The 15350-nt window shown below is 46.2% G+C and overlaps 1 protein-coding gene across 1 annotated transcript in view; it reads left to right on the top strand.

Moving 5' to 3' along the window:
• The window catches only part of LOC134533174 (cubilin), a 343648-nt gene that overhangs the window by 126392 nt on the left and 201906 nt on the right, over positions 1–15350 (top strand). The window contains exons 24-25 of the mRNA XM_063370538.1: positions 11013–11199; positions 14653–14816. Of these exons, the coding sequence (XP_063226608.1) occupies positions 11013–11199; positions 14653–14816 (351 nt within the window). The remainder of the gene's footprint in view (positions 1–11012; positions 11200–14652; positions 14817–15350) is intronic.

The raw sequence follows: 15350 nt of genomic DNA, 5'->3' as shown, positions 1-15350 counted from the left end.
TTTCCGCTAATACAACCAACAGCACCAGACTTATATAAACTTTTGATAGAGTCATTATTTTGTACCATTGCGCACACTTGACTTGCTTAAAATTAAAGTGCGACCAACATAAGCGTGGCCTTCATGACAATCTGCGTGCCGTAATACTTCTAGTTTTGTCTCAAATACTTGAACACAATGCATTATGCTCTCACGTGGAAGCCATGATTCCAATATGATTCCAACTGCAGATGATTACGCACGTTCAGTTACCGGCAGCTGAATGGGCAGAAGTTGCTTTTGTTTGTGTGAATTCACTGCCACTGTCTAGACTGAGTTCACGGCCTGGTCTGTGGTCAGGCGTCAACGGTACGGCTGGGCAGCATACGCGCGCACGTAAAAACATTTAGTCCTTTACACTCCATAGCCGCAACTTAACTTGCCATACTGATATTTGTACAACAGTCAATAGCGTAGTCAGACCTGCTCGCACATATCTTCCCTCCTTGTTTGGCTAACAGTTTCCCACGGCACATCTGTTGTTTACAGAAGTTGAAACGGACTTTGTGGCGTCATGCCCTACTTTTTTTTTGCCTGCGGAGATTTCGCGCTAACTGAAATTTACAGATGTGCTATTCAAGACTGGGGCAGTAAAATTAACATCTCGCTAAATGAATTTGCATAATCTGAAGATGTGCTAAGTGAGGGATAGGTATAATTGATTGTTAGTATGTATACACTGTTACGGTGCCACTCGCGGCAGCACCTCTTGATATGGGGGCCGTAGTCTCTGATATTTACTGATTGAATTGTAATGCGTGCTCGGGTTTTATGGGTACCACCGTGCCACGTGCACGGACCGATGTGAGACTCTTTCCCAGGGTCGTGACGTCGCCCATGTGAGGCGTGATTTTAATTTCCCCCTGAATACACCTAGCACGAATCCCTGCCCGCTCTCAGCGTCGGGCACGCTATTACCTACGCAGTGGGCTCTCAGGCGTCCCACAAGCTGTCACAATTCACGTGGTCGAACAGATATAAATAAGATAATAATACTTACCTCCACGTGGTCACATTTCACATTACATAGTACAAAAGAGAAAAGGCCGTTGCTGGTCGTGAGACAACTATTTTTGCAGTCCCCCGACCGAGAGGAGCTCCGAGGACAAAAAGAAAACGATTTATACGGAATTAAATTGAAACAGAATTACTTGGCAGTGAAACAAGCGGTGAGGTCCCCGGAGTGCTGAAGCGTCTACTCTCGGTCGTTGATGGCGGCGGACTGGCTGAGATCATGGCTCGCTCGACTAACATGGCGTCCTCCCGCCGAAACAATTGCCGTTAAAAGATATTTGAGAATTTGTGCCACGGGAAACTAAATTAACATGACAAGAATGAATTAAAAATTATGTGACAATTTTTGAATAAAGAGAAAAGATTGTACAAATTATAATTATTAAGATTTAAATTTAATTATTGTCTGGCTTCGGGTTTCCTCGGGAATGTCCGGAAACGCTATGATATTTTAATACATTATTTAAAATAAAAGTACATAAAACCCTCCCGGCCGATCTGCCGTCACGTTGCACTTAGGGAATATAAAAACAATTAACACAATTATATTTACTTATGTTTTAGGGGTGCGGCGCACTGGCTCGACAGCGCCCTCTTGCCGGGCGAACACACATGCACGCACACGTAAGCACGGGTAGGCGGGAGGTTTGAATGGAGGGTGGGTGGTGTTTGGGCGGTGGCATATCGGACTTAAAAAGGGCCGCAGGCCCGGACGATGTCAATTGCCCCCCCCCCCCTCCCCCCTCCCCCCCTCCCCCCCCCCCCCCCCCCCGAAAGTAGGCCGATATGACAGCTCCGAGTGACAGATGGTTGGGAGGCGTGGCCTGCAATGTTTACCTCGCGCACGTGGCAATGTTATTGTTTATGTACGTGCTGGCTCGTAGTTGGTTCTGTTGGCACCCATGGTTGTCCCCCGCCGGCTGTACGGTGTTTACGTTCGCCGAGTGTCTGGCGGCTGCGACCTTCCTCCTGTGTGCTGCCCGCCTACAGCTTCTGTCACGCAGCACCTGGGTGGGGCCGCCTCTCTTTGTGGCCGGAGGTTGTATTGGTTTCCTGTCTCCTCCTCTACTGATACTTCGCCGTGTCGCTCCTCCTCCTCCGCGTTGGTTATTTCCTCCACTGTGATGCGGGGCGGTGTCATTTCCTTAACTATGTCACGACACGTGGACTCTACTAGCGAGTAGTGTAAGCGTCCCTCGAACTCTTCGCACGCCGGGTCGTCCGTCCGGGTCCCTTCCTCGTCCGGCTGCCAAACAATAGGGGTTGGGGAGCGGTCTTGCCCCTCGTCTCCTGTTTGCTCGCCCCCTTCGAACCCATGATATGGCTGGTCCGTGCTCTCCGTGAACAGCCGCCTGGCGCGACTTCCGGTATCGGTTGGTCGGATGGGTATGACTGCGGCATCGCAGGGAAATCCCGCGAATCCTGGGGAGCCGCCGCGTGTCGGCGTGGACGTGTCGCGGTGCTCCGTGGGTGGGGTAATTTTGATCTCCTGCCCCGTCGTCCCCTGTTCTGCTTCCTGTGTCTCGTCTTCCGGCTCGTCTTCCCCTCGTGCTAGCCTGACCGTATCCCGGTGATACTTCACTACTCTGCCGGTGGGTAGTCTCAGGAACACAGCCTTGTTGCCCGCTGTGCGCACCACGGGTACTGGTCCTACCCATTTCGCGGCTAGCCCCGCGCAGTAGTTCCGTCCGCTTGACGAGAGTGGGTGCAGTCTGGTGTATACGAGTTGGCCTGGGGTCAGTGGTGGAGGTGGTGACGTGGTCGTGGGAGTGACCCGCGCCTGGTATTCAGCCTGCCTGTGTTGTGCGGCGTCGCGCAGAGTTGCCAGCCGCGCCGCCCGTGCCTCATGCGACTCGTCAACTGGTCGTTTGTCCGATGGCGGGATGCGGAACTGCCCTGGTAGGGGAAGGTTCCGCCCCTGAACGAGAGTGGCCGGTGCTTCGCCCGTGGCCTCGTTACGTCGACGGCGAAGACAGTAGAGCACGTCCGGTATGTGGGTGTCCCAGGTGGTATGGTCATCGGCGAGTCGTAGATGCAACTGGGCTTTAATTTCTTGATTGCGCCGCTCGGTTGGATTCGCCCTTCGGTGGTAGATGGGTGTGGTGTGGGCTGTGACGTGCCATTTCCGGCATAACTTGACCCACTTCCGCCCCGAGAACTGGGTGGCATTGTCCGTCAAGAGCACCTGTGGGTAGCCCCACCGGGAAAAGAACTCGTCCTCCAGGCTCCTTGCAATCGTTCCAGCACAGCAATTCGACAAGGGGTACGCCTCTACCCACCGGGTGAAGCAATCAGTCGCCACGAGTAGGAATCTTTTGCCCCTGGCGGTGCGGGGGTAGAGGCCCATGAGGTCTAGCGCCACGGTGTGGAAGGGCTCTGTAGGTTTCCGCGGTATTTGCTGTTCCCGTCCGTCAGGTCTCCGAGTCTTGTGTCTCTGACAGTGCCGGCAGCTGCACACTCTGTCCCTCACGTATTTGTTCAGCCCTGGCCAGTAGAACCACTCCCTTATTGCTCTTGTCGTCTGGTCGGTGCCTGGGTGCCCCGCTAATTTGTTGTCTTGTAGCATAGTAAAAATATTGTGCCGCGTCCCAATCGGTGCGTACGTCCGCCATGTTTGTTGTTGTTGTTGTTGTTGTTGTTGTTTTTGTTGTTGTTGTTGTTGTGGGGCCCTTGCTTGTAGGCAGCCGTCTACCACTCGATACCCCTCGAGCGTAGTCTCCCCGCATTTCCGAATCAGCTCCTGAGTGTGTGCATCTGTTAGTTGTACGGCGCGGACTAGGGCATCCAAGTCATCTAACTCTGCGCCGGGGGGTAGTGCGGGGGACGTGGTCGGTTGGATTGCACATATGTACGGACCGGCGGTCACCTCGGGTCTCTCACCGCGAACTACTCCACGTGTGGGGGGCTGTAGTTCGTCCCATTCCGCGTCATCCCGCACCTGTACTGTGCTGTCCGGATTTCGGGACAGCTCGTCTGCCAGTTCGTTGTATTTTCCTGCCACATGTTCAACCGTGAAGTCTAATGCCTGTAGCAACATGGCCCACCGGGTGAGTTTGGAGCGGCGGCCCTGCATGGTCGCGAGCCACTTTAGGCACTGACTGTCCGTGCGTAAAATAAACTGTTGTCCCTCCAGGTGTGGTCGGTAACGTCGCAAGGCCCACACAACTCCGAGACACTCTCGCTCGTTCACGCTATAACGGCGCTCTACCTCCCCAAACTTCGCGCTCGCATACTCGTTCACTCTGGGCTCCCCCTCCTCGCCTAACTGTAGTAGGATGGCCCCTACGCCTTCTTGACTAGCATCGGTCTGCACGATAATAGGTTTCTGTGGGTCCAGCCTGGCCAACAGATGATACTCACGGAATCTACGTTTGAGTTCGTCGAACGCCGCCTGCATTGCGCTCGTCCACCGGTACGGTTTCTTCGGTGATAGCTGTTCTGTCAGGGGAGCTGTCACGAGTGAAAACTCCGGTATGAAGGCTCGTAACCAGTTAGTGAGTCCTATGAACCGCTGGAGCTGCTTGCGTGTGTTCGGGGCGGGTTGGTTAAGGATGACTTCTAGCTGTTTTGCGGTAGGCCTATTCCCCTCCGCGTTCACTACGAGACCCAGGAAATCTAATTCCGTCGTGCCCAGGTGACACTTCTCCCTGTTGCACGTCAGTCCGTGGGACGCAAGGCGCTCTAGTACAAGGGCGAGGTGGTGGGCGTGGTCCTCCCAGGTCTGCAACCACACTATGATATCGTCTAAGTACGCCGCCGCAAACTTCCCTGAATAATTGTCCAACACGCGCGTCATCATGTTTTGAAACGTGGCAGGGGCGTCCTGGAGACCAAAGGGCATGGATCTGAATTGAAATCGTCTCCCGTCGGGTGTAGTGAAAGCGGTCTTTGGTCGGTCTGCTGGCCGTATTGGCACTTGCCAATATCCAGATTTAAAGTCCAATGACGAGAACACTTTTGCGTTGCCGAGTCCGGCGATCGTGTCGGCCATGTTTAACAAGGGTGGGGGGGCATTTACTGTCACCTTGTTTATAGGTTTGAAATTTACACATAATCGGGATGTGACATATTTTTTCTCCACTAAGACTATCTGGAAGTTATAGGGACTCTCACTCGGCTCTATAATCCCGTCCCTGAGCATCTCATTAACCTGCGTCAGAATGGTCTGTTTGCCTGTATGTCCGTAACTGCCTGGTGGGATGAACATAGGAACATGAGGATGAGTAGGGATGGTATGTTCGGTGACGGTAGTGCGTTTGAGGAGGTCTGCAGTCGCGAACACGGAACACTGTTGGTCAAGCACACTCTGGATGAGGGCACGGAGTTCGGGGGGAACTCCGTGTTTGAATCGTCGAGACTGACCTTTACATCCGGTGTCGGCGGCGTCCTTCCCAGCCCGTAGACGGTGCTACAGCCCTGGATGCCCACGTGCACCCGGCCGTCCCGTACCTCGATCCGTGCGTCCTGTTGATAGAGCCATGGTTGCCCCAGTATGACGTCGTCGCGTAGTCCGGCGATCACCACAGCTGTCGTGGTCGACTGCTGTTCTCGTATCTCGATGTGGAGCGTCGCGACGCCCTGCGTCTGGCAGGCGTCTCCGGCGGTGGCCAGCTGCAGCTGTCCCGTGTGAAGCTCGTACTGGTCGTCGGCAAGTAGTCGCGCCGCCACACAGTTGTGACTAGCGGCCGTGTCCACCAGGGCGTTCACTGCGCGCCCGTTGACTATGATCGGGATGCGTAGGAGTTCACCCTCCTCGGCGCTGATGTGACCCAGGAAGGGCCCTGTCGGCGTGCGCTCGTGTCCTCTAGCTGTTGTTGAGGGGGAGAGGGGTGGTAGAGCAACTACGCCGCCCCCCCTTGGCCGTTTTCCGTCTGCCGCGGGTCCCTGTTGTCCGGCCGGAAGCGGTTATGCACCGGGCAGTTGAGATGCCAGTGGTAGACGCCGGCGGGGCACGTATGGCACTGTGGTGGTGGTCCGTTGCCAATGGCGCGCTGACGCCATGCCGGTGGTGATTGGCTGCCGGGTCGGGCGCCGGTGTGGCGGCCTGATGTTTGTGACGCGACGTAAGGCACCACTGCCTGAGTTGTTATGGTAGTTGGTTCGGTCCGTGTTGGTGCTCCGACACTTGCGCGGGGCGTTTTCACTGCACTCAGGTCCTGCTCCACAATCCTAGCGAGCTGCACGAATTCTTCTGCGGAGTAGCGTATCGCGTGGCGCATGTGCGGACGCATCTCAGGGCGCATGAGTTCTATAACGGGCCCTAGAACTTCCTCCGGTGCTTGCGTCGGGAATAGGCGTCTGTGAAGGCGAATCTTCTTCAGCACGAACGCTTCGGCCGCCTCCGCATGTCCTTGCTCCGTGCAAAACAGCTCCGTCCTCACTTTCAGCTCTGTTCGGGCATCCGCGAACCGGTATTCGAACCTCCTGACAAACTCCGGCCAGGGCATATCAAACTCACGAATGATTGTCCACCACATTTTTGCGTCGGCACGTAGCACACCGCCTACTCTCTCCGCCCACTCTATTTCCGGTACTCCATAGCGACTCAACCGTCCGCGACAAGCGATTAAGAATTGCCTAGGATCGTCACTGGTCCGCCCCGCAAATTCCGGAAGTTCTATGGGTCCTACCGGAACTACGCGCCGCCTCTCCCACGTGACATCACGGCGCTCCCGTTCTGCCGACTCATGTTTCACGTGCGCCACACTTTCGCATTCCGTACAGAGATACCAGTTACCCCTATGTGCTGCCTGCCTCGCCCCTGGTTAGGCATTTCCGGTGTTTGAATGCCCTGCACTGCTTGCACCATGTGCCTTCGCTTGCCTGTCCGTCACACGGCGTGTTCGTGCACCTAAGATAGTCCGGTGTCCTAGCTGGTGTTCCTAGCGGTAGGTTACCCATGCATGACTCTAAACACACACACACGTGTCTGCCCACGACGTTCCCAGTATACCGTCCACGTGTTTGAGTCGCGCACATTTCACACAGTACATCCCGTTCACATTGTACAGTACCTGGGTTTTCACTGCGCCTGCACTGCTGTGCTTTCGCGCGCTGTCCGACATGATGGTGTGTGGTGGTAAGGCCGGTGTACTGCCTTGCTTCTCCTCGCCACACGGCCCGGAAGGCGGTCCAACTCACACACTCACCCTGCGAGCTGCCTGCACACAGCTGTTCGCGCCCGGAATATGTTGTTTGTGCGCTAATTCCTGGAAGCGTGCTCGCTTGGCTGGCCACGTGGCCGGCGAGCCAGAGTCCCGCTATGCGCTCCGCGCGAACAATAATTCCAGCGCGACTTTAGTTCCGCGCTCTCCGCGCAAAAACCGCCTATCTCACGCGCTCGTACAGGTCTCAGTACTATGCGAATTCTATCACTCCCCACGCTCTTGGGAGGCACTTGTTACGGTGCCACTCGCGGCAGCACCTCTTGATACGGGGGCCGTAGTCTCTGATATTTACTGATTGAATTGTAATGCGTGCTTGGGTTTTAAGGGTGCCACCGTGCCACGTGCACGGACCGATGTGAGACTCTTTCCCAGGGTCGTGACGTCGCCCATGTGAGGCGTGATTTTAATTTCTCCCTGAATACACCTAGCATGAATCCCTGCCCGCTCTCAGCGTCGGGCACGCTATTACCTACGCAGTGGGCTCTCAGGCGTCCCACACGCCGTCACACTCCACGTGGTCGAACAGATATAAATAAGAAAATAATACTTTTGATTTACACACCTGATTTATTCGGCAAATGCAACTTACACACGTACACAATTGAAACTGTTTAAACGCCCGCGGCACGAATCGGTTGAGGTATGAAGACCTCCACGTGGTCACATTTCACATTACGTAGTACGAAAGAGAAAAGGCCGTTGCTGGTCGTGAGACAACTATTTATGCAGTCCCCCGACCGAGAGGAGCTCCGAGGACAAAAAGAAAACGATTTATACGGAATTAAATTGAAACAGAATTACTTGGCGGTGAAACAAGCGGTGAGGTCCCCGGAGTGCTGAAGCGTCTACTCTCGGTCGTTGATGGCGGCGGACTGGCTGAGATCATGGCTCGCTCGACTAACATGGCGTCCTCCCGCCGAAACAATTGCCGTTTAAAGATATTTGAGAATTTGTGCCACGGGAAACTAAATTAACATGACAAGAATGAATTAAAAATTATTTGACAATTTTTGAATAAAGAGAAAAGATTGTACAAATTATAATTATTAAGATTTAAATTTAATTATTGTCTGGCTTCGGGTTTCCTCGGAAATGTCCGGAAACGCTATGATATTTTAATACATTATTTAAAATAAAAGTACATAAAACCCTCCCGGCCGATCTGCCGTCACGTTGCACTTAGGGAATATAAAAACAATTAACACAATTATATTTACTTATGTTTTAGGGGTGCGGCGCACTGGCTCGACAGCGCCCTCTTGCCGGGCGAACACACATGCACGCACACGTACGCACGGGTAGGCGGGAGGTTTGAATGGAGGGTGGGTGGTGTTTGGGCGGTGGCATATCGGACTTAAAAGGGGCCGCAAGCCCGGACGATGTCAACACATATAGCAATTCTAAATGTTTTGATATTTATGTTGTATATATATATATACACACACTTAAGCTTTTTTTTTTATTATTATTATCCTGTGTATGTTGTATTTATTCCCTTGTATGTGTCGTCTTTTATTATCCTGTTTATGTTGTATTTATTCGCTTGTATGTGTCGTGTTTTTATTACTTGTTCTGTGCACACCTCCAAAGCTTCGGCTGTTGGTGTTAATGTCACAAATCTAATAAATAAATAAATAAATAAATAAATATAGTCTTAAGCTGATGTATATCATTTTGTGTTTTTTAAATATAAAAAATTGCAATAATATTTTATATTAAAGGTGTTAATTTAAATAACATAAAATTTGAGCTGCCAGTAAGTCAACAAGCATTTGTCTGAAGAATGCCCATTAATTTGGTAATTACTTTATTATTTTCTGTTATTTTGCAACCATAGATTTAATTAATTATTGCTATAACTTATTTATTTATTTTGTTTAGGTGATTATATTTATACTTATTATAAAGTTTGCAGAAGTTGTGAAAAGTTGTAAATGGTTTTAAAAGACATTATAAAGGCTAGAATGAGACTAGAAATTGTGAATTATATTTTCAGCTATAAGTTTTAAATTTGATTTAAGTTTTAAGTGGCAATATTTTATTTATTACCTAGGTGAGAATATAAATGCTTTTAGTATTTATTTACATGTGTGAGCGGAAAACACAATCAAGTGTGTCATTTACCTCCGTGCGTCACTAGTGCATAGTGCAGCGTTTGGAGGGGAAAAGGAGAGGAAGAGAAGTGTGACTCAGGTGTCAGCTGTGAGGCCTTGACCCGGGTGGTAGCGAGCCGTGTGCCATCAACGCGGTTTGTTAAAATGTTTCGAGAGTACGGCCATATAATTATTGGAGTATTACAAGTGTTAGTTATGCCAGAATAATGAAGTATAAGTTGGAGTGTTTGAAAGTATGCCATCGAGGTGCTATGTTTGGAGTTCAAAATAATTTTTGCACCACGACCAATGCAAATTTATTGTAGCTGATATCGGACTGATACCAGGCTTCGTTGCTACCAGAAGGAAGTTCCTGGCAATCAACGTTATTTGGCTTAGGCGTGCTTATGCTTTTTATGACCAGTAAATTTGCGTGAGCCATTCCTTTTCATGCACGCAAAGTACCTTAGTCTATGCATCAAACTGCAATTAAGTCTCGACCCGCCCCTGCTGTTTGACCCAGGCTGTTTGCTACCGGAAACTATCGTTACTACACGTCCCTAGAGGTTCATGGTCGTTTTTACCCTTCTTGAAATTTGCTCAAGAACTTAAAGCTTTGCTTTAAAGAAACTCTGCAGACTGTAAAATTTAATGCTGCACGGTGGACTATTTACCCTGAACTTATTCACGAGTTTTCGTCCTCCATCATTTTTGTAATTTGTTCAAGGATACATCTACAGTTTAATGTTTATCAAAGATTTGAACTTTAAAATTAGTTTCTACGCCACACACATTTAGGAAACTTTAATAAACTTTGTTTTTTTATGTTGAGGGAATGCATATATTTGTAAATTTATACTGTAATTTTTAATGAATCCTATTTTAGATTTAAGGGTATTTAACACTGCAGTCTTTTTCATGGTTAATGGTTTTAAAAGTAAAGGTACATTTTGAATATTTATGTTTTGCCTTTTTAGTATAAGATCGCATGCAGGATGCATGTATGTATACTTAAAGTTGTATATTTAACCTTATATATTTTTAGTATTAATTTTAATAGGCATTTATTTGGAATGCTCCTCATTGCGTACATATGTTATGGTGTGTAATATTGATTCACGTATTTTTTGGCATTTATTAAATGCAATTCTGATTTTTCTTGCATTTCACTACCTCGTCATTACTGAATTTTGTTTCAGTATCTGCTACTATTTATTTAAGATTTAAAGATTAGTCATTTAAACATTTTGGCTCACTCCATTTTAGTGTCAGAACAGCTGCTAATATTCCTGCAGCTTTTAATGAGTTTAATATTTACATTCTGTGATGCTGCTCAGGATTGACACTGTTACTGGTAGGGTGCGGGGACTGAAGTCATTCACTGGTAGTGACAGTAGTGATTTTAATGCCTCACATTATCAATCTGGCAACAGCTCTGTCCATTTACCCTGCTCCTGCTCCGCAACAAATAGTGAAATGTGCCGTTGCAATAATGTTCAGCTACCCTAAATAGACTCTGTTCTTAGAATCAAGATATTCATTTATAGAATCGGAACTATGCTTGGTAAAATACTGTAATTGATTCCTTTTTAAATTAACATTGGTTTGGGCATACAGGTTGTGCTTTGGTACTTCTACTTGATTCAAACCTGTAAGTTTGGCATACCCAGAAGTGGTAATGCCGTTGTGATTTTTCTAGTGTGTGGAGGAACATATAGAAGCCCGGTGGGATCCATCAAGTCTCCCAACTACCCCGGAAACTACCCGCACAACAAGGACTGCGTCTGGACTATCGAAGTTCCAGTCGGCCAGCAGATTATGCTGAGAAAAATTGACTTTGAAGTGGAGCAAAATATTCAATGTAATTTTGACTTCCTGGAAATTAGGTTTGTACAGTTATCATAATGAGTAGTTTTCTGCATTAAAAATTTGTTACTAAGAACTTATTTATTTTTAATACAAGTTATGTCCAGAAACTAAATACCCATTCAGCCTTAAATGCAGATACGCTAAAAGTTAATGAATTAAATTTAGTTAATTAATGCTTTGGATTGAAATTACAAGAATTGAATAACTAAACTGTTTATTGAAAGATTTTACGTTTATGGAATTGACTTAAATTTTTTATTGTTCAGGTGATTTTGAGAGTTTCAAGTTTTGTAAGTGATAAATAATTTTTTATTTGTTTTTGTATAGTAGTAATATAATCAGGTATTGTGTTATTGCAAGGGGCATTTGGAAAATCCTTTGCTGTACTGGTAATCATAAGGCACAATAACAAACCAGTAGTTTTTGCCTTTTGCGTCCCTTTACAAGGATAGCAGCTTCATTGGCCGCACTGCACGGAGGAGCTAGCTTGTTTGTTTTATTTATATTTTTTGCCCTGACGGACGAGAGACGCCAGCTACACGCCCATGCAGCTACAATCTGACTCAGGTTGTCATGAGGGGGGTTTTTGAATCGGCGTACGTTTATATCTTGGGCGCCACCACGTGGATGGGCACGTGGACCCGGCTACCGACTCTGTCCCAGGGCCGTGACGTGACCCGTGTGGAGCTAGGCTCGACTTCTCCCCCGCTAGCACTCACCGGCCTGCTCTCAGTGGCGGGCACGCTATGTTACTGCTCGTGGGGTCACACCTCCGTCTCTGTGCTGGGAAACTCGTGGTGGAGAATTAAGTGCAACGAGTCTAGTGAATATTGAGCTTTATTGGTGCCGACACGTACACTCAGGACGCACACAGAAAACAGCATATAGTCCAGGTTTCTTGCTGACCAGGACACTGTGTGGCCCAGCTCCGAAAGTATAAGTCCGCCGATTAATCTAAAAATGCTTCAGGGGAGCTTTAATTAACTAAGTTAAACAGTCTGCCGTGGGGGTAGGCCTCGAAGGTTGATTAAAAAAGGTTTAAAAATAGTTACGATGGCGGATGTTAACGGATCGGTTACAAGCAAAAGTTGAAGTCGACGAGGTGCTGAGTTGCGTCCTACCTCGCATGGCGAACGGAAGAGACTGCCCCCGGCCCCGGGTGTCATGGCCACAGGAAAAGCTGAACTTACCGTTAATACATTAATATTAAAGACAGTTAAACATAACTATTAAAACCTTTTAAAAATTGCAAGTTAATTAAGATTTAAGGATTACATATTACAGATATTTAAGAATTACATTATTTAAAAAACATACAGTCTCCACTGCTCCAGTTAGGGTGGGCACCGAAAGGGTTCACGTAGTGAGACCGGACACACGCACACACGCACTTGTTGGCGGGAGGTTTCAAACAGAGGGTGTCGGTGAGAGGAGAGGGGGTCGGCAGTGGTGTGATGCACATCGGGCTTAGGGAGGGCGTAGCCCTGGTTGATGTCAAGGTTGTCTACAGGTGCCAGAAGTCACGAAAGTTACGAAAGAGTAATTTTGAAAGATTGGTTGTGAAACTCACAAAAAAATTGTAAAATAAACAGTAATGGTGCCAGAAGTTACAAAATTTTAATTTTCCGCAGCTATTTGCTACCTAGCAATTTGATTTTGGACACCTTATTTCCGTTTATAGTCACATAAAATATAAATAGACAGTCTACTTAAATCATATAGTAATTATCTCTCAAAGTTTTTTTTTTATTTCTAACAAAAAGATTGGAAAATTCCTGTGAATAGTAGATCTATAAGGTATTATTTTTATTTGCGTATTAATATATAAAAAATTACCCTGTGACTTTTAAAAAGTTCTAAGAAGATTTTATTTTAAAGTTCTGAAGAAGTCCTGAAATTGATTCACCAGATATTTGTATACAGTGGCTCCACCTCCCATCTTCTCATTGGTGGTGGGCCTCCATTGTTTGTATTCGCTAATAAGCTAAGCTTGAATTGCCGTTTGTTAAGAACATGCTCATAGAAGTATAGGATGGCTGGATTGCTTAAATAATGAACTACTTGTACCATGGAGTGTTCCCCAGCCACAAGGTTTTGTTCCACCTCAAGTAATATGTAGTATAGTAAACTTTATTTTATTCTATTGTTAGGTATCACTTAAAAAGCTGCCAACTTAAAAACTGTGCGCTGCATACTAGCAGCTCAGGAATTTACTACACAACTATGACACTGAATGCTAAATGTAGCACACACTATTTATACTGACATGTTTGGGATTATTATTATTATTATTATTATTATTATTATTATTATTATTATTATTATTATTATTATTAACATCAGTTGATTATCTAGATTGCCACAAAATGGAAGGGCACAAGGAGATCGGTTACAACAGTGCCGTGACGTGACCCATGTGGAAGCAAGACTCGTTTACGACTTTTTTAACCCAACCACAATATCTGGCCTGCTCTAAATATTGGGCATGCAAATGATAAGTGATTAAACATGGGGATTTTTAGGTATCCCACATGCCTCAGTCCCTACAATCGAACACGTGGTTGCTCAAAATAATACGCCAAGTAATATATAAGGAGTTATTTTATTTACCGCAGCTCTCATTAAAGACAAATAAAACTGTTCAAAGGCTTAAAGACACAATCGGTATAAGTTGTGGTCCATGACTATTTTAAGAATTTTCCAATGATTGGAAAAGAATCCATAAGTGAAATCAAATGTGTAAGTGAAACAGTCTACCATCCAATATAGGCTCTGAGGAGAGTTGAAAAGGCTTAAAAATACTTCGGCAATGGAACTGGCTCAGTGAATACAAAATTGATATCTCGGGGTGTGATGAGCATCCTACTTTAGGTGGTGATCTCAATAGACTGGACAGATTGCTACGGACAGTGGTTGCCGTTAGATCATTAGATTAATCACGAAACAGTGCGGAGGGCAAAACAAAGTTAACCCTTCAATAAATTACAACTAAACAAATTTTAAACATACATATATCACTTACCTATTTAATTAATTCAATTTAAAAGTTTGCAAGAAATATTTTATGTGGGGTGCTTTCATAAACACCCTTGCATGGCATGGCTCCTTTCTTATCATTTAATGGCTGAAACAGAAACACATACAATTTACATGATTAATTATTAGTACTAATTAAGGTTATGTGACACTAATTCTATGGACTTCTTTTACAGGAAAAAAAACACACACACAGACATATAGACACACAGACACACAGACACACAGAGAGGCAGGATATTTAAACACTGCAGAGGCGGTGTGGACGTGTTGGGGTGATGGGTCACATTGGGCTCATAAAAGGGGCGTAGCCCCTGGTTTACATCAATATGTCCTAAAACTAGGTATAGTCAGGTATTCATCATGCTTGAGATCAAGCTAAAAAGTGAAGTGATATTTTACTGCAGTTGAATCAACTTTTATTTGTGTTCCAGAAATGGAGGATCAGATACGTCACCTTTGATCGGAAAATACTGTGGCTCCAACCAACTACCAGAGAGAATAACATCATTCAGCAATCAACTGTACCTGCATTTCAAAACAGATATCTCGAGAACATATAAGGGTTTTAAGATTCTTTGGGATGGAACTCTTACAGGTTAGCATCCATTGTAGTTAAAGTTTTAGTTTGAACAGAATCCCAAGTCAGTGGTAAAGATTTGTTAAATTACAAACTTTAGTCGGCAAGCATGCTTACAGTTAACATTTGGTTGGTCTTGTAAGTGCATATGACATTACATAACCATTGTGCTTATTTATTTATTTATTTATTTATTTATTTATATATTTATATATTTGTGACATGCTTACTGATAGTTTGGGATCTTACTTATTTAAGTGAGAGTGACAACTATATTTTGTGAAAATCCTGAGGAAAGTAAGTTTTGTTTACTCACAGGCAGCAAATTTGACCAACATTTTTGCAGATATACACGTATTGAAAATTCTTGGATACTAAATGGCTTTGAAAACTAGCTATAAATTATGGTTTATAGATATGCAAGCAAAGTTTGGTAGGAGTTGCTTTGAAATTGTAGTGATGACCCGCTGTTTACTATCAAATCCTTTCCATTTGTTGTTGGGAATAATACATTTTTTAGGATTTCAGGGGATGGGGGGGATACATTCTTCC

The sequence above is a fragment of the Bacillus rossius genome, chromosome 6 (assembly GCF_032445375.1).
Source record: "Bacillus rossius redtenbacheri isolate Brsri chromosome 6, Brsri_v3, whole genome shotgun sequence".
Classification (NCBI taxonomy): domain Eukaryota; kingdom Metazoa; phylum Arthropoda; class Insecta; order Phasmatodea; family Bacillidae; genus Bacillus; species Bacillus rossius.
The sequence above is the reverse complement of the archived record's forward strand: the minus strand, read 5'-3'. Positions and strand labels throughout refer to the sequence as shown.